General features: G+C 33.8%; 2 protein-coding genes across 13 annotated transcripts in view; one reads left to right on the top strand and one right to left on the bottom strand.

The window, feature by feature from the left end:
* LOC110113399 (transcription initiation factor TFIID subunit 1) overlaps positions 1–16,722 on the top strand; it is a gene marked incomplete in the record, with an annotated part of 89,183 nt that extends 72,461 nt beyond the window's left edge. Inside the window, 6 exon segments of the mRNA XM_028692064.1 lie at positions 9,560–10,040; positions 13,811–13,995; positions 14,223–14,345; positions 14,501–14,563; positions 14,649–15,599; positions 16,190–16,722. Coding sequence (XP_028547897.1) covers positions 9,560–10,040; positions 13,811–13,995; positions 14,223–14,345; positions 14,501–14,563; positions 14,649–15,599; positions 16,190–16,552 — 2,166 coding nt within the window.
* Positions 16,723–17,659: 937 nt separating this feature from the next.
* LOC110113401 (piezo-type mechanosensitive ion channel homolog) overlaps positions 17,660–24,870 on the bottom strand; it is a 157,927-nt gene continuing 150,716 nt past the window's right edge. For all 12 annotated transcript variants that reach the window (XM_028692047.1, XM_020845968.2, XM_028692043.1 and 9 more), the window contains 2 exons: positions 23,491–23,635; positions 17,660–18,349 (listed from right to left, as the gene is read on the bottom strand). In XM_028692047.1, coding sequence (XP_028547880.1) covers positions 18,211–18,349; positions 23,491–23,635 — 284 coding nt within the window. In that variant the 3' untranslated portion in view covers positions 17,660–18,210. The remainder of the gene's footprint in view (positions 18,350–23,490; positions 23,636–24,870) is intronic.

The raw sequence follows: 24,870 nt of genomic DNA, 5'->3' as shown, positions 1-24,870 counted from the left end.
GAACTGGGGGCTCTTCCCGTGGCTTTTGGCAGCTCGGTTCCGTGCGGTCCCTTTGGTTCCCGTGGTTGCTCCTTCGGTTCCTGGGCTGGGCTGTTTTTCCGTGAAAAGCAATGGGTTTTTTCATGGCTTGTGTTGCTTGGATTCTTGTGGGAATTCAATGTTGTGTCTTTTTGTATTCCCCATTTCATACCTATAAATATGAGGGGTTATGTAATGTTTTAAGAAGTGAATGATAAGTTATTTTTGGAAAAGAAATCTGCGGATTTTCTTGGAGAAGCTTGCGAGCTTTGTCCACCTTCTTCTCATCTTCTTAGGAAATCTTTCGAGCTCTTTCCACCCTTCTTCTCGGGCTTCTAATCTCTTTCGTCTCTCCGCAAGTTTACACCCCACCTATATCCTTCTTCTCTAAGTGAAGCAAGTTTAGGGTGTCTTTAATTTCGAGTCAAGATTGTAAGAGTTCAAATTATTAAATCGTCGTTTGTAGTTTTAATTTATTCTTCTTAGTTTTATTTGAATTGTAAGAGTTTGCTCGTCTTATTACGAGCGTGTTGTCGTAGTAGTTTCTCCTGGTCTTTGTGGGCAGAGGTCCTCGGGTCCCCCATCCCCCAGATTTTTGCCCGCATCACTACTTCTCCATCAACGAGGGTCTTCGGCCCCGTCTTCCTAGTGGTAATATCTTTCCTCGTATGGTTCGTCTTTCTCCGCTAAAGCCTAAGAGTGGTTGAGTGAGAAGGTACTCAAGGTGAACCTCTCGTTATTAAGTGTTGGATTATGTTATGAGAGAGCACTCCTTTGCCTAAGCAAGCCGACTAGTTTGAATTCTAGGATCTTTCTTTGTTGCAAGCAATAATTTTACATTAGCAAGATTTAAATCAATTGATTTTTTTTTTATTTCCTTGCCGCCGGCCTCAAGCTTTCCCGGAGCTCCAAAGCCGCCGACCGCTTAACTCCACCATTACCTGCCGCCCATGCTCACCCCATCCCCACGCCGGCCACCCTTGGTACCTCTCTCAACCTTCACTTGCCACCACCACTTTCCTAAATTAGATTCCATAAATTTGGTAACTCCATTCATAATCAAATTCAAATCAATTTGAATGTGAAATAGTTATCTAATTTATAAAATCCTATTTTAGGAAACTTACTAAATCCACTCCTTTTTAAATTTTAAATTAAGTGGGGATGAGTTATTTCTTTCCTAACTTAATTAATAATTTAAGTAGGCATTACATGCATCATTAAACCCTTCCCTCTCTCTATAGCCTCCTTCCCCCCCTTAATGTTTTGAATTAGGAATTGTTTCCTAAAGCCCACCTTCTCTCTTGGAAACAATTCAAAACCCCTCCTCTCCTTGGCCGAAATTCCTATGCCCATGCCAATTTAATTTCTTTCCCAAAGATCTACTCTTATATTTTGAAATAAATTAAATTCCCCCCTTGCCCCTTTAATGCCGCCGCCACTCATCCTGCTCCCCTCTCTAATTATTAATCTAAGGATTAATTAGAGAGTGGTTGGATACAAATTCCCCCATGTAAGCTTCCCCAAAATCTGAACCAAAATTCCCCTAATCCTCTCCCCTCGGCCGGCCACCTTCTCCCACCTTTGAGTACTTGGATTCTTGAAAGAAACCCATTTCTTTCAAGGGGAAGCAGCAAGGATAGCAAAGGATCATCGTCTTTAACCTCTCGACTACTTGATTCCGGGCTTCGTCAAAGTTGAACCTTCAAGGGAAACTATGATAAACTTCTTCAATATCTAGACTACTTGTTCCGGATTTGACTAAGGTGAACGTCTTCCCCTTTTCAATTATTTTTCTAATCCCATAATCTTGTAGGTAATGACGATGCACAAGGAGGCGTGCTCCACCTTTGCCTAAGCTTAGTAAATGTAGGATTTTGTTTTGCCATTGCCCAAAACCTAGTAATGTAGGATTGAGTGTATTTTCAATGCTTCTAATCTTATTATTAGATTAGGGATTTTGTTGAAACTATTTACTTAGCAGGATGGTTAACTTTCTAACTTGTTTTGATTTTCCAAGTGTTTGGCAAGCGGCTTAGCCTAAACATAGGCACCCCTCTCTTATTTTATTTTATCGTTTTAATTGCTAACAGTTTTAATCTTACTTGCTTAATTCAAGAAATCGTGCAATTTCGTATTACATACATTTAAAATATTTTAGTCCTGCTTCATAAGGGGTTTTAAAAATTATTTAAATAAATTCTTACCATGCTTCCCAGGTTGGAGAAGATTCATCCTTGATTAGTTTAAAATAATCCTAGGTAACTTAATCTTATAAGCATTATCCCCTATACGCTTGACTATTTTAAAATGTCCATCAGCTTTTGATTTAATTTTATCTAAAGGTCTAGGAGGAAAAAGCTATTTACGTAAGTGAAACCAAACCCAATTTCCTTTAAAGGAAGTTGAAATACAAGATTTGTTGGGTTGTTTTTGATATTGAGATTTTTTTGTTATAATTTCATAGCTCGCTGATATAATTTTTTAAATCTCCTTAATCTATTTTTTCCCATCAATGCTATATTATGATAGGCTAGCTATGAGAGACAAGTCTAAAGGCGTAATGGGGTGCTGACTATACACAACCTCAAATGAACTTCTTTTTGTGGTTTGGTTGATGGAATGATTGTAAGCAAATTTAGTCTGTGCTAATGGGATTGCTATATATATATATATATATATATATATATACATGATATAACACTATCATAGTTCTTTCATTTGTGACGTGTAAGAGGCAGTTTATATTGATTAACCTTCAGGATATGTTACTCCGAGGCAGAATCACATATGCTGCTTGCTTAAAAAGGCTTTGTATGAACTGAAATATTATCCACACGGTTAGTTTGAAAAACTTTGTATAGTCTTGGGTGGGATTGTTTTTTGTACTAGTACTGCATATCATTCTATCTTTGTCAAACCTATGCTTTCAGGCTTCGTCATACTAGCTATTTATGTTAAAAACATGATAATGACTTCTTAGTTGAAGCAATTATTATAATGACATCTTTGAGGTGAAGCTGATGAGGACATCAGTCGGAGATTTCAGCATGTGTACCGTTGACTGAGCCGTAGGCCGACGACTACGATCCAGAGTCTTTACTTTTGATATATTTTGTGTTTTATTTATTTTGCATTTCTATTTTCCAAGTTTACCCCTATGGGTAGTGAGTCTCTTCTCAATCTCCCCTACCCGACCACCACCATAAACCCGCCGGCCTTTGGGCTCTCCACCTCCTTCGCCCGTTCCCCACCTTGGCGCCATCACCACGCCTCCTACCCCCTGCGCATACTGCCGACCATCCTCCCTCATCCACCCATAGCCTCCATCAATTGCTTTGTATGCTTTCGTAATTTAGGAGGACAAAACTTGGAGGGATTTTTAAATTGAAATAGATTTGAATTAATTTCTCTCCCAATTTTCCTCCCCTAATTAGGTAACTCCTTTAATCCCTCAAATCTGAAATTAATTTCAGATTTCTCCTTTGATTTAATTAATTGCTTGGGCCCACAATTCCAAGTAATTAAATCCCCCAAATTCCTCTCCATAGGGCCGGCCACCCCTCCTCTCTGCAATCACATTAATTGGACTCCAATTAAGGATCCAATTAATTAAATCTATTGGCCTAATTCCCTCCCAATCTCCTTTAATTTCAAAATTCAAATTTGAAATCCCCCTCCCTTATTGGATTAATTTTGAATTTCAAAATTATTCCCGCCCTCTCATTTTGATAAATCTTTGAAAAATCTGAATTAATTTTAGATTTTGAAGATTCTCCTCACCTAATTCACAACCTAATCCAACCCAGCACTTTCCATATCTTTTCCTCCACTTAACCCAAGCCGCTGCCCACCTTCCCCTCCTCCACGCCCACTCACCGCTGGCCAAATCCTCCAAACCACAACATCCCAAGTCCTTCCATGATCATGTATGGCGGATCCAGAAATTGATCACGAATTTGTGTACAATTCTCAAGGGGAGATCAACGTCTTCCAATCACCTTTCTTCGACCCGGATTTAGATCCGAAGGCACTGTCGAGGAATACGTCGTTCATATTCTCTTCCATTTAGCGGACGTCATCGACGAGCAAAGGCCTACTGGAGAGTGGAAGATCACCGGACAACCACCTATTCCTCTGACCCCGGCTCCTTCCCCGACAACTAGCACCGTCGGCATCGCGTGTCTTCTAGTGACATCTCTAAGTTTGCTTGCAACATTCTTCCTCTAAAGAACTATTGTCTTGAGTGTGAGTGAGGGACCTCTAGGTGAACGATCTAAATGTTAAACTGTGGACTCTTGTTAATTTTTCCATAAGCTTTATTTATTTGTGGTTGTTGTTATGTAAGTTTCCTAAGAATCTCCATTGTAATTGATTGCTATTACTTAGTTTTCTCACCGATTGTTTTAGAGTCTAACTTGAAGAAGCATTAGTTTAAATTTAGCCAAGCAAAGTTCATACTTTAATTAATTTCCATAACGCTATTCTTGTTTGCCGACCCCACGTAGTGGGATATAGGCTTGATGTTGTTGTTGTTGTTGTTGTTGTGTATTCTTGTTTGCCACTTTGTTTTACATCAAAAGCATCATTACAAAATTACTTCGTCACAAAAAAAATCTAAGCCGATTCAAGTACTTTTTTAAAATTGAATTCACTTATATTAAAAATCGAGTATTGTAATCTCAAAAGAAATATGCTATTGATCTTCTTAAAGGAATGGGTCTTCTTGGTTGTAAGGATGAACAATGATTAATTGATCATCTATCTCAATATCGAATGTTAATTAGGACAAACTTTTCATTCGTAGTTGGAGAGGTGAGTCAACATACAATCTATTATAAGTAAGCATTGAGAGGTTGTTCTAGGAATTCTTGGATATCTCAAAAAGTACACCTGATATGGTGCTATCTATTATATCTTATGAGCACCTGAATATTGCAACTTTCTCAGATGTTGATCATGTGTGTTCAGTTAAATATATGAAGTCAACCTTAAGCTATTGTATATTTGTTAGAGGTAATTTCATTTAAAAAAAGCAAGACACGGACAATAATGGCCAGATCAACGTTGAATTTGAATATAAAGATATGACTCATTTTACTTGTCAAATAATGTGGGTGAAAACAATTTTAGGAGAGTTCGATTTTCCTATCACCCAACCTGTGACACAATATTGCGACATTGCCAAGTATTATATTTACATGGAAGAACTAAACATAATGAATTTAATTGTCATCACTACGAGATGATATGCGTTGCAAGAAAATTATTCTTATATTTCTAATTTAGAATAAGTGATGGATATCTTTTCCAAAGTTCTGAATTATCTATCTTTTTCATGTTTGTATAACAACATGGAGCTAACAAATTTGAATGCTAATGTGTTAGAAGGTGATTTTATGAGAGATATTTGATTTTATATCATCATTAAGAATTTGTTTTTTTACTTTTTTTATCATCATTAAGAATATCGTTCTCTTTTATTTGTTTCATATTTCTATTCTCTCATATGCCATGCCCATATATAAGCACGACACATTTAATCAATAATATAATAATCTTCTTTATTCTCAAAGCTTGATCCTCCCATGTACATTCAGCTATCCATTTGTTCGGTATCTTCACACATGCAGTGATGTAGCACATCATATGAATGAAGATAATCAATCTAAAAGCCCGATTAAAGGAGCTAAGATTAAACCTCAAGGAATATATCAAAGTAAATGCCCAATTACAAGAGCAGAATAAAGAGCTCATAGTTTTAATTATTTTAAATGCAATTTATATTTTATTTTTCTTCTAGAAATTATATGGCGGTGGAATCAAAATGTGCAAGAAAAGTTATAAAATAAGAAGATTTGTTATAGAAGTTGGTTTATATGTAAAAATTTCTGATAATTGAGAAAGATATAAAGAGGCCCGTAAGGAGTCTAAGAAAATAATGTGCGATGTAAATATTTTAGCTTTTAATGATTTATATAATAGATTAGATACTAAGGAGGACCAAAGATATATGCATGGGTTAGCCAAATAAAGAGATATGAGTAGTAAGGATTTAGTTCAAGTGAAATGTATTAAGGATGAATATCAAAAAGTGATTTTATTAGAAGATGATATTCAACAAAGATTTTGAGAATGCGCTGGACTTTAGTGACCTTCGCACTCTAAATAAAAATAAAAATTTTTGTTTTTAAAAGCGTATTAGTAAAATAGTTCAGAATGCCGGCCATTTAAAAGGAGCATAATATTAAGTTAAGTGTTGCAGAGATGAGGATGCTCAGATGGATGAGTGGCCTTACTCTTAGAGATATGATACAAAATGAGCATATACGTGAAAAGGTTGGAGTAGCTCTAGTGGAAGATAAGATTTGAGAGAGTCACCTTAAATGGTTTGGCTACATAAAACAGTGGCCTTCCGATGACCCGGTTAGGAAAGTGTATGTATTGGATTTGACTTATGTTAAGAAAGGTAGAGGTAGACCTAAAAAGACTTGGTTAGGAAATATTAGAAATGTCCTTTCTTTATTAGATTTAAATGAGAATTTGACTCTTAACAAGACATAATGGAGAAAAAAGATTCATGTAGCTGACACCACTTAAATGGGATAAAAGCTTGATATTATTGTTGTTGTTGTTGCTAGAAGTTTTTGTGGTCAACCTTGAAATATTAGATAGGGATGAGATATTAAAATAAGGGGTAGTTGGAACTTCTCTTTAATGCCCAAAAACCCCCTCTTTCCCTCCCCTTTTTTCTTTATTTTTCTTCTAAAGTTATTCTTGTAATGTCTATAAATATGGGAAGATATGTATTGTAATTTTTAGTTTTTGATTAAGTAATTTGTGGAGAAGTTTTCTTCATTTGTTTGGTGCTTAGTGGCTTCAAGTGCGTGTCTTTTCTTTGGTGAGATTATGTAGTTATCTTTATTTCTTTATGTTACTTACAAATCCTTTGAAGCACCTACTCTAAACTATCACAACTTTTCTTCCACTTCATAAGCATCTCCTAAGACCAATAAACCAACAACCAAATTCATAAAACCCTTCTAAAGCCATCAACCCAAATAGGGAATACTTGGACCTAGTATTATTTCCTACACTTCAGATACTTTTAAACTCCACTAAACTCTGCCATCAACTTCAGATCACAAGTTCACATCCTAAGTGATGGGGACATCAGATCGTGGAAAGTTTATCAGAGGCGTGGCCGCCGATCTACGGCCACGATCGAGTCATTGTATTTATGATTTATGTCATGTATTGTTTTTATTTTCATGTCGTTGTATTTTGTTTTATGTCCTTTTATTTCCCGTTGTACCCTTCTAAGTAAAGGGGTGTCGTATGTAAGCCTCGAGGTCATTTTAGTCTTTTATTTCTTGAGACTCATGTACTAGGCTATTTATAGCCTGTTGTTTTAGTTTTCAAGGGATGAATGATTATTATGAGATTTTCTTACACTTTTGTTTTGAGAGCGTTTGAGAGTTCTTGGATAGAACTTTGGAGAAATCCCTTAGAGAGGGAGAGCGGATCACCCACCAACCTTGGAGACGGCCGGGTTTGTGGTTTTCCACTTTACCTTTTGTTTTTCCCCTTCCACCTCCATTATCGGGCAACTGTACCTCCAAACCACCTCCATCTTCTAGACATCATCCTCTCCTCACTAAGCTCCACAAATTTTCCCCTTTCCACAAGCCGCCGGCCACCCTACCCGAGCCTCCTCCATCCCACCGCCAGCCCTCCTTTGGTCCATCAATCCTTCCCCACTTGGCATCAATTCCTTCCTAATTTAGATTTCATAAATTTGGTAACTTTTATTTGAATAATTCAAATTAATTTGAATTTCAAATAGTTACTTAAATTATAAATCTTATTTTAGGAAACCTTTTCAATTAATTAAGCATTAATAGCCACATTAATTCCCCCCCCCCTCTCATTAAACCCCTTTTAAATTATTTCCTAATCAAAACTCCCCACTTAGGAAATAATTTCAAAACCCCTAATTCTCTCCTTGGCTGAAAATTCAAGACCCCCATCCCATAATTACTTTCCAAATCCTAATTCAAGAATTTGGAAATAGATCCCATCCCATCCCCTTAGTGCCGCCGGCCCCCTCTTCCCACCCTCTGCCTCTCTCTCTCTCAACTCCCTCTCTCTCTCCATTTAACTCTCTACGAGAATTTAGGGGTTGGATTCCCCCTCTTAAAGTTCTCTTCCTTTGATTCTCAAAATCTGAAATTTTATTTCAGATTTTGAAAGGGAACACGTTCTCCGCTCCTCTATTTTACGTGGATGAGAAACTTCTTTCTCTCCACAATAGTGAAGAAGGAAGCATTCCTTGAAAGAATGGTCTCCTAGCACCTATGAATGGCGGATCCGGAAATTGAATATGGTTAAACCTACGACGAGGACGACTTCGTGGATATTCTCCGGTCAACTTTCTTTGACGTTAATCCAAGGATCGATTTTACCGTTGAAGATTACATCGAGCGCATTCTGGACACTTTGGTGGAAGCAGTTGAGGAACAACTTGAAGGCATCGAGTGAAGGATCACCGCCGATCTTTGACGAAGGTCTTTCCTACTCCTTTTCTTCGTATCTTTCTTAAGCTTACTCTCCGTTGTAAGTGATTGCAGTCACGAAGCTCCATCGACTTCTGCTAAAGCTTTGTAAACGTAGGGTTTTGAGCATACTTCTTTGTTACTGATTCTCGTTGTTAGATTAGGGATTCTTATTGAAGCCACTATTCTGGCATAACGTTATTTACTGAGTTATTTTGAAATTTTCAAATCTCTAGTTATGTAATTTAGCTTAAGCGTGTGTGACCCCTTTCTCGTTTATTCGTTGTTTTAAAATGCTAATGGTTTCTTCATTGTTGTTCTAATCAAAGTTGCGCAACTTCTAAACAATATCACTGCATACTTACATAGTTCTGCATCACTAAGCTAACATTATACCGTCTTTTATAGCCATTTATCTCATATAAAAGTCACTATCTAAAGTGATCTTCCAAATCTGTCCAACCTTGCCCAAACTAGATTAGTCTTGAAACTTCTATTAATATATCTATCTAGACCTTTAATCACTACATAAACTCCTGAACATTTATCTGATTATGAAACTTAAGATTCATAGCCATTTTGTGCCATTAATATCACCAAAAGGCTATCCACAATCATCACATAGTCACCATTCCATCTAAAACATTATGTGATAAATGAATGGCAAACATTTTTTACTATAGAAAGAACACTTAACTACATACATTATTTGAGATTATTCAAGGTTTGTTTTTGAACAAAACTAATTTTGGTAGTTAATAATCGAAGTCATCTCTATCCATTATCATTAATTTGTAGTTAGGATCTGCTATTTTTATTAATTACCATGTGCACCAAGGCAGGTTGATTATCTCATCTTTTATTTGTACTAATGTAGTTGTAATATCTTTCTAGTGATAAAAAAATGAATTATGGCGTAAAATCTTTTTAGCTATCTAAAGAACAAATTATGCAAAACTTCAAGTTTTCCATCATTGCTATCTTAGGTGCTCTTAAAGTTCAAAGTTCCTGAAGAGCAAATAGATAAACTAACCAGGTGGCATCGGATTGCTTTGGTACGCAAGCTGTCAAGTGAGCAAGCAGCCACAGGAGTTAAAGTGGAAGCCATGACCTTAAGCAAGTTTGCACGCGGACAAAGAATGTCATTTCTTCAACTTCAGCAGCAGACACGAGAAAAATGCCAGGAAATATGGGATCGACAAGTTCAAAGTCTCTCTGCCACTAATGATGATGAAAATGAGAGTGATTCTGAAGCAAACAGTGATTTGGATTCTTTTGCTGGGGACCTTGAAAATTTACTAGATGCGGAAGAGTTTGAAGAGGAGGTGGGAAACGGTGATGCAATGGTTGAAAAGGCAGATGTTGCTAAAGGACTCAAAATGAGAAGGTGCCATTCATTTTCTCAAACAGAAGAAGAAATTGAAGATGCTAAAGCAGAAGCAGCTTTTATCCGCAGATTGCTTGATGGTAAGGAATTAAGTTATTTTGTGTAACTTCTGAAATTATTTGTGTGGTTGAGATCTTGTTATTGCTAACGACCATGATCATTGGAAATCCATGGTCAAGAACTTCATTTCTTGTCCTGCGTGTTATCCTCAAATAATACAAAAAGATAAAAAAGTATGTTATCATAGGCACCATAATGTGAAATTGATACCTTTTTTCAGGTATTTATTATTGATCTATTTGCATTAAACATAAGATTTCAAACTTGTTTTGTACATGCATTTGATTAGTTTGAAATATTATGAATTGCACAAAAATCTTTGAACAGTGTATATTATTATTGTCATGACTTCTGAACTGATCGTACAAAATACATCAGTCTTTTTGATTCTTTTGAGTACTTATAATGCTATAAATATTGGTGCATTTTTTTCCAGTAGGAAATTTGCAATAAGCATCTGATGCAGCTTTTAGAGGATTTACGAAGGTCTGGCTGACTAAAAAAAAGGAAAGAGATATATTCTTAAGCTTTTGGTTATTTGCACCGGTCTTTTCTCCCGATTCTCTTAAAGAGATTCTTTGAACTACATTTATACTGCTTATGATCATAACAGAAATCTTCCTTTAGTTGAAGTGGACTAGTGTTGAATGGATGCAAGTATTGTCTATTACTAAAATACTGCTTTAATTCCTGTAAAGGTAGAGAATAGATGATAAGTTTCACTTTATTTTGATATCCTTTTTCTGTTCAGTAGGGTACTTGAGAATCATTTAGTATTGGATATTATATGACATGGCTTATTTATTCATCTGAGCGTGTTCTTCCATTTCATGCCTTTGTGTTGCAAATGTTTTATAGCTCAGGGTGACCTATAACTACTAACTAGCGTTTCTTGAAAGCTATGTAGTTTGTACAATGTACCCATACCATGTAATTAGTTGAATGATTATTAGTGCTACAAGAATTGTCTAGATTTGAAGAGGGAATATTTTTTAAGTAGTTGAAAGACATCCTTTGATGAATAACATCGATTAGTTGATGGATAGCCCAAGATTTAACAGGAACTTGAGACGAATGTACAATATGTAGTTGAAGGATAGTAAGATTAGAAGAGAAAATAACCTTTTGATTAGTTGATGGATAATTCAAATTTGAGGATGGAGTAATACTTAGTTTAAGAATAAGTGCTATTGAATACCATTCTTTTAGTTGTTGGACAACTCAAAATTTATAAGAAAGTTGTGAGAAAAATCCTTTAGTTAGCTGAAGCATAGGCAGACTTGAGGAGTCAATACCAAGATAATTTTTATTCAACGGAGAACTTTTTGATTTCTTGAGGGACAACCTTTGATAAATATTCTTCAATTAATTGAAGGAGACCCAATAATTTAGAAGGAACTTGAAAGGAATACTCTTCAAGTATTTGAAATATAGCTAGATTTAAGGAGTTAATGCCTTTTAATTAATTAAATAATAATCTAGATTTGTGGAGGGAATCTACTAGTTCATTAGTTTAAATATTAAATTTTGGCGAATAATCTCCGGTTTGTTGAAGTATCAGCCTTTGATGAATATTCTTCAATCAATTGAACGAGTCCTATGCTTTAAAAGAAACTTGAAAGGAATACTCTTTAAATAATTAAAATATCGTTAGATTTATAGAGTTAATACCCTTTACTTGATTAGAGAATCTAGATTTGAAGAGGGAATACTCTTTGATTAGCTTAAAGATAATTTTTGGTGAATAATTTTCGATTAGTTGAAGAATATCTCTAGATTTAAAAGGATTTTGAGAGGAATACCCTTCACTTAGTTAAAGTATCTAGATTCAAGGAGGGTATACTCTTTTTGAGAAGGCCATACTCTTTGTTTAGTTGAAAGATAACATTTCGTGGATATTTTTCTGTTGAAGGACAGCTCTCAATTTAAGAGGAACTCAAGAGGAATACCTTTTAGTTAGTTGGAAGATAATCATTTTTGAGAAGAGAATACCCTTCAAATAGTTTAAGGATAGTTCATGTTCGACTATGAAGCTCTCTTTAATTAGTTGAAGGATAGCTTTTGTTAAATACCTTTAGGTTAGTTGAAAGATTGCTCAATGGATTTAAAAGGAGCTCAAGAGCAATACATTTCACTTAATTGAAGGATAACCAGATTTGGCAAGAGAATATCCTTAATTGATAGTTTTTCGAGATTTGCGGTGGGAACAGTATTTGGTTAGTCCAAGCATAGTGTTTAGTGAATACCCTTCGTTGAGATATATACGAGATTTAAAATGAATTGGAGAGGAATACAATTTAGTTAGTTGAAAGATAGCTTGGTTCCATTATTTAATATCGCTCAGTTTGTTGAATGATAGTCTAGATTCAAAGATGAATGCTATTTAGTTGAAGAATTGACTTCCATGAATACAATTTTGTTGGTTGAAGGATAATACAAGATTTAAAAGAAAATCGTGATGAATACCCTTTAGCTAATTGAAGGATGGTCAAAATCAAGAAAAGAATACCTATCAATTAGTTGGAGGATATTCCATATTTGAGGAGCGAAAAACTTCTTTGGTTAGTTGAAACTTAGCCTTCAGTGTATGCATTTTTGTTTTGTTTAAAAGATATCCTAATTTGGATGGAATGAAGCTTGTTGTTAAGGTAATTCTTAAATTTTGTTATTGTGTTTTTGACATCAGTATATAGTACAAAACGATTAATAAGATCTAACCATTCAATTAATTCAGTTTAAATAAACTCTGTTTCCCATTGTTTTTATGTATTTTTAAATTCATTATCATTTATGGTCAAATTTTCATTTATTTTTTTAAAATTTTAATTAATTTTAAAATTTAAGATTTTTTTTTTTTTTACAAAAGGATAAAAACATATCACATTTATTTGATAAAGGAAATAAGATTTAAAGAAGTGTTTTGAGTGGGACAAACTTTTAATATAAGAGCCAAATGAAATGCATGTCTAATATTGTTCCATGATCTCATGGTTGGGAGTTACAGTATGATTATGAATCATTTTGTCGAAGCCCAGCTTATGTGAAATGTTTTAAGGATAAGAATGCCTTCATCTTTAATTAGGGGTCATATCTTTTATATTCAGGATTTTTGTGTTCAGACTTTCATTATTGATTTGCATTTAGAATCTTTGTGTGAGGAATAGGAATCATGCCCATGATCTCATGGTTGGGATTTATGGCATGATTATGAACCATTAGGCCGAAGCCCAACTTATGTGAAATGTTTTAAGGATAAGAATGCCCTTCATCCTTATTTAGGGTTCATGTCCTTTATATTCAGGATCTTTGTGTTCAGACTTCCATTTTTTATTTATGTTAGTGAATTGAATGTATTCCACGAAGAATTTCAATAGCCTTCGGTTTGGTTTCTTAGTTTTCTTTCTTTAATAAATCAATGTGTTAAGAACTTGACATCACCAGCTTGAGAATTTGCTATTTTGATCTCTTTTTGTTTGTTTCTATTGATTTTGTAATTCTATTGTGTGCCTTAGGTTAATAATTTTGTCCTTGTAAGTTAAATCACTTTTTAATCAATCACTACATATAGTTTCTTCATTTGATGTTTATAAACTAATATTACAATTTATTTTACGTTCCTAAACAACTTATCACACATATTATAGCGCTTTAAAAAAAAAATTATAGCGCTTTTAGTTTCAAGATATGCCTCTCATTTTTCTTTTTATTAATTTGAGTCATGAACTTTTCGTTGCTGCTAAAGTGCCATGTTCTCGGGTCATTTTTTTTTTCTTCGTAAATTAATTTACAGATGATGAATCTGAGATTGAGAAAAAGAAGAAACCTATTGGAATAGAAGTTGGCCGTCCTCAATTAGTTACCGAGACTGCTGGCCCTGCCAGGAAAGTGGGTACTGCAGTCAGGCAAATCCTTAGCAGTTCACATCCTGATGGTTCACATACCTCAAAAGAACTCATGACCCACGAATCTAGGGAGGTAGTTCTATCTTCTTTCTCTCTCTCTCTCTCTCTCTCTCTCTCTCTCTCTCTCTCTCTCTCTCTCTTCATCACCTTTTCATTTAGCAACATTAAAGAATTGTACTACTATCATATTTGTTGTGAAGAATGGTGATGCTTATTAGGCGATTAGCTCAATTTGAAAAATTTTTAAGGCTCCAACCAAGCAAAACTTTTTGTTGATTTAATTGCCTACTTTTATTGCAGGTTGAAAACTCTCCGGCTGAAACAAATTCTTGGAAATCAAAGGCTAAAAAGGGAGTTGTAAAAAATGAAATGGCTGTTGGATTAGGAAAAAAAAACTACAAAACATTGAAAGAAGGAACTAAGGTAACAACAATAATGCTTTCCTTGCCCTTAAATTTTATATGTTGAGACTTCTGTGGCAACGATAATAGAAAAACGTACCATTTTTGGTCAACTGATTTATTGTATGCAATAATACCTTATCTACATCATTTTCTTCCCTGTAATATATGAACCAGGTTTTTAAGGAAAAGAAACATGCTGATAGAAGAGAGAGTTTTGTATGTGGAGCTTGTGGCCAGGTGTGTAGTACACCATATACAATGAGAATGTTTCTTCAAGTGGGAAGTACTCTTCATGTTAACTGATACTGTGGTCATGAACCAGCTTGGACACATGCGGACCAACAAAAACTGTCCGAAGTACGGAGAAGACGCAGAACCTTTGGAGATAGAGAATGCGTCAGTCAAATCTCACATGCCAGACGGTGCGAACAGACCTCAACTGAAAGTTTTAAACAAGAAAATGATGCCCACATTGTCGAGGGAAGCCGCTGAGGACACTACAGAATATCTGGAAAAGCATGGAATGGAATTACAAGTCAAGGTTCCCCCGCTTAAATTCAAATGTGGTTCTGCTGACAAGCCAAGTGAAAAGACCTTGTCTGTATCTCAGTCATTTGATAAGCTGGTTATTGGAAGCATGAACCGTGAGGCAAAGCAAGCTGGGAAGAATTTAATAATTCCAATCAAGATGAAAGGTGAGAATGTACTCCCAGATACACCAAAGCCAACCGTTAGAATTCTACCTCCCCAAGGCATGGATAAAGAACCTCCAAAGAAAATTGTCATAAAACAACCAAAATTTACAACTAACAAGCATGCCCAAGATTTTGATATTGCAATAGATCATGAATCTAGGAAGATGAAGAGAATTGCTGAGCTATCACCAAGTTTTGACAAGCAGAGAAAGCTTGAGAGTCATCTTTTTTTGAATGATGAAATTGGTGTAAATCGTGCATATGACAGAAGAATAAGAGAGGAGAAAGGTAGAAACATGCAGAGACTTGAAGAAGAGAGGATTAGAAGGATGATTGAGGAACGGAGAAATTATGAAGCAGCAATTAGAAGGGAGGAACACCAACATGCTAAGAAAAAGAAAGCGAAGAAGAATAAAAAGAAGAGACCTGATTTTAGTGATGAATATTTAATGGATCATAGACCATACAGAACTGACCGCAGGTTTCCTGAAAGGGATCGAGCTGCAAAGAGAAGAAATATAAGTGATACGGGTCTTCAAGAATTTGCACCACAAACAAAGCGACGCAGAGGAGGGGAGGTAATGAACTTAAAATACGTTGTGCTGGTTGATTTTTAGCTTAGTTTTACATTTGAAATTGGCGACTATCGAAATATAAACTTGAACTTGTGCTTGTTCTGGTTTTGAACTAACAATTAAGCTTCTGATTCCTAGGATCAAGTTTAAGGTTCTAATCTTTTTTAGCTAATTATTTTATTTTTCATTTATATCGGGGTTTATTGTTTATATTTTGATAGTCGCAATATATTATCTACTCAATTTGTTTGAGAGTAAATTTAGGCTTTGTTTGGGACAACTTTCTCACTGCTTCTATAAACAGCTTTCTAGTACAAAATTTTTAACTTTTATATTAAAAAATTGTTTTAAGAAGCTGTAAGAAAGCCATCCCAAACGAAACCTTAATGTCTGATATTTTTATCACCATTTTGCTGATACTAGTGTTCAAACTTTAGGTGAAAGGCCTTGAAGAACCCTAGTTATTCAAGATATGTGTTTTAAGTTTTAACCATATATTAGGAGTTGGTCATGTTTTTGGTTAAACCCTAAAACAAACTAGGTACATCTAACTGCTATTTGGAAACACATTGAACTGGATTCTGATCTTGCAGGTTATATTAGCAAATATTCTTGAAAGCATAGTGGACCAGCTGAGGGATAACCTTGAAATATCCTATCTGTTCCTTAAACCTGTAACCAAGAAGGAAGCTCCTGACTATTTTGATGTGATAAAATCTCCCATGGATCTCTCCACCATTAGAGACAAGGTGAGGAACCTGGAGTACAAGAGGACAGAAGATTTCAGACATGATGTGTGGCAGATAGCTTTTAATGCCCACAAATATAATGACAGGAGAAACCCTGGCATTCCTCCATTAGCAGATCAGTTGTTGGAGCTCTGTGACTATCTTATTCATGAGAAAGATGAGATCTTGACTAATGCTGAAGCACAAGTAGAGCCTCCAAATATTTGAAAAGAATTCTATGATCAAATCTAGATCTTTGATGTGTATGTATAGTGTTATCATTAGGGTTTTGATTGCGTGGGTTTTTTTGGTTGAGTAGAAATTTTATGTAAAGTAAAATGTTTGCATGTAAAGTGATTTTATTTATTTATTTATTGTAGTTGAAATTATTTTATTAAGAGCGTCTCCACCCGAACTCTAAATGGTGTCGCTGGTTTGCTTCGTTCGAACACCAAAAAAATCACTAATCAGGCGAGAGTAAATAATGCTCTTTCACCTAATAATTTTTTTAGATAAAAAAATTAGGTTATTATTTTTAAAATTTTAAGCGAAGAATTTTATTATTAATAATTAATAAATAGTTATTTATAAACCCATTATTTTTATTGAGCAATATATATATTAAAAATTTTAATAGGTTTTAATTAAAAAAATTGAGAAATATAAATAAATGATTAAAAAATATAAAATAAAATATAAGAAAGAAATTTTTTTTTTATGCTAGAAAATAGAATTTAATTGGAGACTAGTTGTATTATTATATTTTGAAATGGAAATTAATTTTTTTAGTTGAAGTGTAGTTTTCGCGAATTGTATATCTTGGATATGGCTTAGTTCTCTCAATAATTTTGTTTGGTTCTACAATCAATTTATAAATATTTTACTTCATTTTGTAAACGAAATTATTTTATCGTATTAAAATATACTGACATGTCTCAGTCGCATCAGGATTTATCTTTTTCGAACAAAGGCTAATATTACATAGAGATTTTAAACAGTAAAATAATATGATAAATTTAATCATGACTCATGAGCATTAATGACAGAGGTTTATGGTTTAGCAATTAGATTTCAATTAATTAGATGAATGGAACGCTAAATGGACTTGTTATTAAGTTGAGCACTTATGAAGTCAACATCCATAAAAAATCAATGAACTCAAAAATAAAATAAAATTTGATTGAGATTGCATAATTTTACCAATAATTTATTAAATTTATTGAACTGCATTTTCTATTTGTTCGATTTGTCCAAAAATAGAAAAAGATTTCTAATTAAATGACTTGTGAAAAGATAATTTGAAACATCTAATACATGGACCAAAACATGCACAAATAAAATTGAATTGGGCTACAATAATTGACCACAATTACTTCAGGTCAAGCCATGAGAAGATAATCATCCAAAACTTCACTATTTTCTTCCTTGAATTACAGAACTTACAATAAAAATTAGAAGATACCATCTTAATGACCAATAAATTATAACAAAAATTAATGATCAGCATTATTCTAAACAGTCTTTTAAAAACACAGAAACACAATAACCATAAAAAAAATCAAAATTGACACCTATAAACAAAAATACCGAGCAATACCTAGCAATACCGGGTTGCCATGGATTTAAAAAACGCACGTGTGACATACCCACCATTCGCCGGATCGAGTTCGCAGTTTTGTACCTGCTATGTGGCGCGATCTTAGTGCCGGCCAAACGTAGCTCTGCGTCCGTTCACCATAAGCCACCTTGACTTCTGCATGAAGAGAGCTTTGCAAAATAAGCCCCACAAAACTGTAATTTGTTATCTTAGCAGGCAAAGTTCATCTCATCTTTAGTGCTTTTGATCCACCACTAAAAAATAAATCAGAAACTGTAATTCCAAACAACTAGTTCAGTTTATTAGTATATTTAAGAAGCATGTCAGGAGATCTGTATATCTTCACTAGTGTCGAATAAAGAACTTCTTCGACCTCCAGCTCACCCTCTGCTCGAGCAGCATAAATGCCCTCACAGATAGCAATCAGCCTAAAGAACAGTAAACAGTCAGAATGTACTGAGAAAAAACAAGAGGAGAGAATCATATAGCAATATGATACAATAATCAAAGCGTAGCAGCTTAAGCTTTTGTTTATTGTTGCATAATAAAAAAGAAATTATGGTTGAAGGCATTTCCTAAAGATTGCTAAGCATTTTTATCAACTATTATATGAAAAAGAGCTAGAATAATGGAGATGGCGTTGAGAAGATAGAACATATGATGAGTAATTTTAATGGATGTTATATTTTAACACGAGTGAATGAACATAATGATCACCAGACATTTTAGGTGTGCTAATTTTAATCCTAATTTTTTCTTGGCGTCCAATCAGTCAATTAACTTGTCAAATCTAAATCTTTTTGGTCCTTTCATCATTTCACCTGTCAGGATTGACAGAAGCTTGGATTTCAATATAAATAGTGATTTTAACCAAAGAAACTACTAGGATTTCATGACTATAAAGTCAATATTTATAGAAGCTAAAGCCATCCATAGAAAACAGTGAAACAAGAAAAAAAAGGGAGGTGCTGTAATACCCTATGATAAAACTTCAATATTTCTTAAATAAATTGCACTCTAAAAATACCAATATTCACAACAATCATAAAAAAGCATGTCACTGTATTCTACTCGTCAAATGGATCAATTTGCTATATAGAAGTAAATGCTAATTCACAAAGATGTGAAAGTTATTGAATTAAATCTTATTTGAATTTTATTGTGGCAAAAGTTAGAAAAAAATCAGAATTCTCACTTAGGGAGACATGCATTGATGGTGGCTTAGGGTAAAATCAATATTGAGGCATAGTGACCTCAAGAGGCAATGCAACCTAAGAAGCAATGATACCCGATGTGACCTCAAGATAAGTGCTGATTGAAAGTATGAAGGATGTTTTTTCATGAATGTTTGGGATTTTTTGGTTACTCTATAAATATAAATTAGTTAATGAAAATTTTGAATTGCTTGGGCTTCAATAGATGCTTTGATGTTTTTCAATAATGTAGCAACGAATATTGTACAAAATATGAATGTAAGATAACTTGTTTAAATTCATCTATTGCGACCCACATCAATTGGTAAGAAGGTCAGCGAGGGGCATGACAAATGTCCCTTCCCCATCAATGTTTAGAGTAAACACCATTTAAATCCTAATTTTCCAACCCAAGAGTTTTTATTTCCACATGATATGAGAATATTAGTAAAACTTAAAAGAATTTTTTTATAAAATTACAATTAGGCTGCTATGTTGTATTTTTTTTGGTTGCTATGTTGAATGAATCTAAGTGTTTGGTGATAATAAAGTCACTAAGAGTAAGCTGCATTTGATAAAAATGAGAATAAAAAATGTGTATGTTAGAAAGTCAAGTTGATGAATAATTATCTAAGGAACAAGAAAAATAAAATTATTGAAAAAAGAATATTGCAAAAAAAATTTAAATAGGTTTGGATGCACATATATTATTTTCTTAAAATGGTCTGACTAAATGACCAAAGAATGAGAGAACGTAAAGCAATGTTTAGGCTGCCTCCATTGTGATTTGCAACCAGACTGACATTTTGATGAAGAACAGAAGAAGAGCTCTCACATGCATACACTTTATTATTGTGCATGGCACATATATTCTAGAAGAATTCATCGTTGTGATTTGCATGAGCTGTAATTCAAAACCAATATCGCGAAGTCAAGATGATAGGTGATGCCGTGCAAGAGTGTTGAAGTAGCACAATTGAGACTAATTCAAGAAGGAAAATTTTTAGCGTTCTTTTCTTTTTGTTCCTCCTAGTTTTCTTTTTTACCTTGCTCCTTAATGAGTTTAGTTTGAAACCACGAAAAATTATGAAATTCCATATACACACACACATATAGACTATAGAATGTTGAGTTAATGCATATGTTGGGGATACAATTGCGTATTGCTATCAAATACTTAATGAGTTTTACTTTGAATTTTCAACTTTTTAAGATTGTTATTGTCAAAAGATGATTATGATTGGATCAATGTTAGCTTGTATAAAAAGATCATATAAACTTAGTGCATATAGTTTTTTCATGATAAATTACTGATTAATAGTGATTATGATGGGGTTAATGGATGAATGATTGTTAAAAACATGACTTCACTTCTAGTAGGTCTCACCTTATATTTATTAAGTGTGATGGTTCTCCATCTTGGGCTTAAAAGGACTTTTGATGTGATACACGAATAGTTAAATTGATGTACAATTGATCTTGCACCTTATTTTTTTGTTTCCCTAATTAATGATTCAATCCCAATGGATTATTGCATTAGAATCATCTATGCAATGCTTTACCTTATGAATTGAATACGCACTTTAGATGCTAGGATTTTGTTTGAGTTTAATTGCTTAAAAATTATGTCGTTAGTTTGAAATTTGAATAAGATGGAGAGAATATAATAACCCATGTTTAGCTTTCCTAAAGTAAGCTAGGACCACGCATTCTTATCATCTCTATATTAAGGGAACACACTGCCTCATAAGTCCCCATCTAGACTAAAAGGAAAAAAAAAATTTTGAGCAAGATAGCAAGTGACTAAAGCAAGGGCGAACAAAAGCATGTGAGAACTAGCATAGTTGCATAAGATTAGGTTGAGTGAAACTTGCAGTGTGATCGTTCAAACTGAAGCAAGATAATGAGTGATGCCGAGTAAAGTGGTTGAGGTTGAGTTAAGAACGAAATTTTCTAGGGCACTTCTTTTTGTTCCTCTTTCATACCAAGCAAGATAACTCTAATCTAATTTTCTTTTTGTGCTTGATCCTTAATGAGTTTGATTTGAAGCCTACAGAAATTATGAAATTTCATAAATATGCATGTATATGCATTCAGGCTAATATACTACTGAGTTAATGTATCGATGTTGGATATCCAATTGTGTATTTATATATTAGATTTAATGGATTTTACTTTGATGATTCAGCTTTTAAAAATACCATAATTAAAAGATTATTATGAGTGGATTGATGTTAGTTTGTATCAAAGACTGCATGCACTTAGTGTTCATAATTTTCCTGTGCTAAAATACAAAACCATTAGTGAGTATGTTGGGGTTAATTATGTAATATAAGTTAGAGAAATTTTTAAAAAACATTGATTACATGTATGTGTTTTAATGGGATATATTTATTATTGAATGTTTGAATGTATGAAAAATCTAAATTCTTTTAAACCAAAGGTTTATGGAGCACCATGTGTTGGAGTGAGAAAAATCGGTAAAATGATTGAAATGCTAATTTACTTCTAATATATGTTTGTTGATTAAAGGATAAACATATCATTCCTTATTAGGAGTGTGTTTCTTGATATTTTACTTATTTATTCACAGTGGTTCACTTAATCATATTAATATGATGTGATAGTTAGCATTGACATTTTACTCACAAATTCCAAAAAAGCTTATGTACATCATGTTATGAATGCTCACAAATATATATTACTTGCATGAATCATGGACTATGTTTATATGTAGTTGAATTTGATCCTAATAAAGATAGTCTTCATTATGGAATCTTTAATATAATATAAACTTACATAATATATAAATGTATGATGCATATATTGTCGATAGAATTTTTTTTTATATTGACTAGTCAGACCAATAGGTCCATTGAGCATTTAAACTTTTGAGAAATCATTGGATTTTCATGAGATTTGTGTTGTATTAAATTATTATGAACTATACAATATATTATACAATAAATACTATTAAATGATTTTGTATTTAAAAATCTTAATCTTAAACATTGTCTATAATAATTATGATGTAATATACATTTTTTTTTTTAATTTTGCCTATTCCTAGCAAATATTTATGACCTAGCATTGTCAATCTTACTTTATTCAGTAGGTTTATATAATTTATTTCTTGCAAATGCATGCCTATTATTTTATGATTTTTAGATTATTAGTCGTGCGTCATCTAAAAAAGAGTTTCTAGACTCATGCTTCATGTTCATCATTAAAATGTAACCAAGGTTATAAATTAGTTAGTTGATTTTATAGCTATTTGTTCGTTGTATAAGTTATTGCAATAGTTAAAATCTATTTACTTTCTTGTAGATTACTTAGTAGGCGTTATTAGATTTAAATACTCTGATAATCTTATTGGTGGACAAATAATATTGAAATAATATATTTTACTTGGAATTGTTTCTTAGTTTTAAGCTTGCGTACTCTGTTTCTGTGATTGTCGTTTAGGCTAGATAGTGAGTTGTGACACATAATACAAAGATTATGAGAATATTGATGATGCATCAAATGACTGTGAATGATACTCTTTATTTACAATAAGTATTTTTTCCAAAAAAAAAAAAAAAGATAACTTATAGAATGATCGCTTTGCACACGTTTTATGTCTTGGGTCTATTGCTCAGAGTAATCCTAAAATAGATGGGGATATTATTAGTAGAGTTCAAGTTGAATGGTTGAAGTGGAGGAATGCATCGGGCTTGTTGTGTGATAGAGAAGTCCTCTTCAAACTTAAGGGAAAATTCAATAAAATGGTGGTGAGACCTGCAATGCTTTATGGGGCAGACTATTGGTCGCTAAAAGAGAAGCATGATATTAAATTAAGTGTTGCAGAGATGAGGATGCTCATGTGGATGAGTGGCTTTACTCCTAGAGACATGACACAAAATGAGCATATACATGAAAAGGTTGGAGTAGCTCTAGTGGAAGTTAAGATTAAAGAGAGTCACCTTAGATGATTTGGTCACATAAAATGACAGCCTTCCAATGACCCGGTTAGAAAAGTAAACGTATTAGATTTAACTTATGTTAAGAAAGGTAGAAATAGACCTAAAAAGACTTGGTTAGAAAATATTAGAATTGACCTTTCCTTACTAGATTTAAATGAGAATTTGACGCTTAACATGATACAATGGAGCAAAAGGATTCATGTTGCCGAACCCACATAATGGGATAAAGACTTGATGTTGTTGTTGTTGTCAGATAATGAACATTGGACATATACGGTAAAAACTTCAATTGGGAAACTAAATATATTTGGAAAATAATAACATCTAAATAAGTTCTTGTGCAAAATGAGAATAAACAATTAAAGCACTCCTTTTTTAGGGGTGGATAATGGCTGTGAAAATTAAATTTACCTGTCGCAAGATGGGAGATCCTCATAAGGTATTCTCATTCTTATATCAGAGCACTGCAGTCTGATAAAACGGCCAACTGCTAGAACAAAAGTTATGTAAAGACTCCATATACTGAACTTGCTTAGGGTTTCACCAAGAATGCCCTCTGGAAGTAGAAAAAATAAAAGGTTCTTAGAAATTCATTACTTCAAATTTCATTTAATATTTGCATAAAATTTTACAAGTTGCAGAAAAAGCAAGAATCAGTGTAATAAGTACAAGTTCAGAATCATCAAATTTTTTCAAATGTTATTTATTTACAACTAAAGATGGACAATGAATCAATAGGTTTGTGAGCAAGAGTTGGCTTTTGCATGTTATTCTTAAACAGCTACACCAGGAATAGATCAAATACTTAAAATGAAATAAACAGTGTTCAAGCAGATCTCAATTTACTTTTTTAACAGAATTTTGGTCTTGAAAGCATCATTTAGTCGAAACAGACATTCATAGCATCAAAATGCCTCACCTTAATAAAAAAATGGACTAATTAGTAGACATAAGCAAGTACAATACCAAATGTCCTTGTCAGCAATGCAAAAAGTAGGAAAATGATCATTAAGATATCCTGATTACATCGCCCTCCAATATTTTCCTAACAGGAAATCAACTTCGGTTTTCATATTGGCTACTCTGGAACTATAACAAGATAAACATTGTAAAACCCGAAAACGTCGTTTTAGGCTTCGCACGCTTTTCAAAGCGCCGCGACGAGTTTTAAGTGAAAATTTCAATGTTGTCGGATTTTGACGGGATTAATTTTAGAAAATAGAGCGTAAAATTCTGATCGTTTCCATATATAGAACCTATATTTAATTATGAGTATTTTAAGAATTATAAATTTTGGAAGATTAGAAATGCCAATTCTACCCCTAGGTGTTTCTTAAGCAAAATCTACTTAAGTGAGGGCATGAGAGTCTTTTGGCATGTCTCATTTCTCCCTATTAGGCAAACCGAAGCCCTCACATTCTCCCCCATTCGGTCTTTTGCCCAAACCGAGCGGAAGACAGAGAGGAGAGGCGGACGGGTAGGAGCGACGGGCTTTCGGACGACGGCTCCGGCGGCGGTTTCCGGCGGCCAATCTTTGGAGGAAAGCATAGGGAAACCAAGGGAAGGTTAAGGTATGTGTTTTGCAAGAGTTTCTCTTCCTTTCCTTGAGTTTCCCTAAAGAATGAAAACTAGGGTTTTGAGAAAAACTTGATTTTTTTTCTTTGAGATTTCTTTAGAAACCTTTTAGGGTTTGTTTGGATAAACTATTTTATCCCTACATGTTAAGGTTTCTCAAGAAAAGCATAAATATGAAATTTAGGGGTTTCTCGCCAACCCGGTCACGTGGAGGTG

The sequence above is a fragment of the Dendrobium catenatum genome, unplaced genomic scaffold (assembly GCF_001605985.2).
Source record: "Dendrobium catenatum unplaced genomic scaffold, ASM160598v2 fragScaff_scaffold_156, whole genome shotgun sequence".
Lineage (NCBI taxonomy): Eukaryota > Viridiplantae > Streptophyta > Magnoliopsida > Asparagales > Orchidaceae > Dendrobium > Dendrobium catenatum.
Note: the sequence above shows the minus strand (reverse complement) of the source record. Positions and strands in the feature narration are given on the sequence as shown.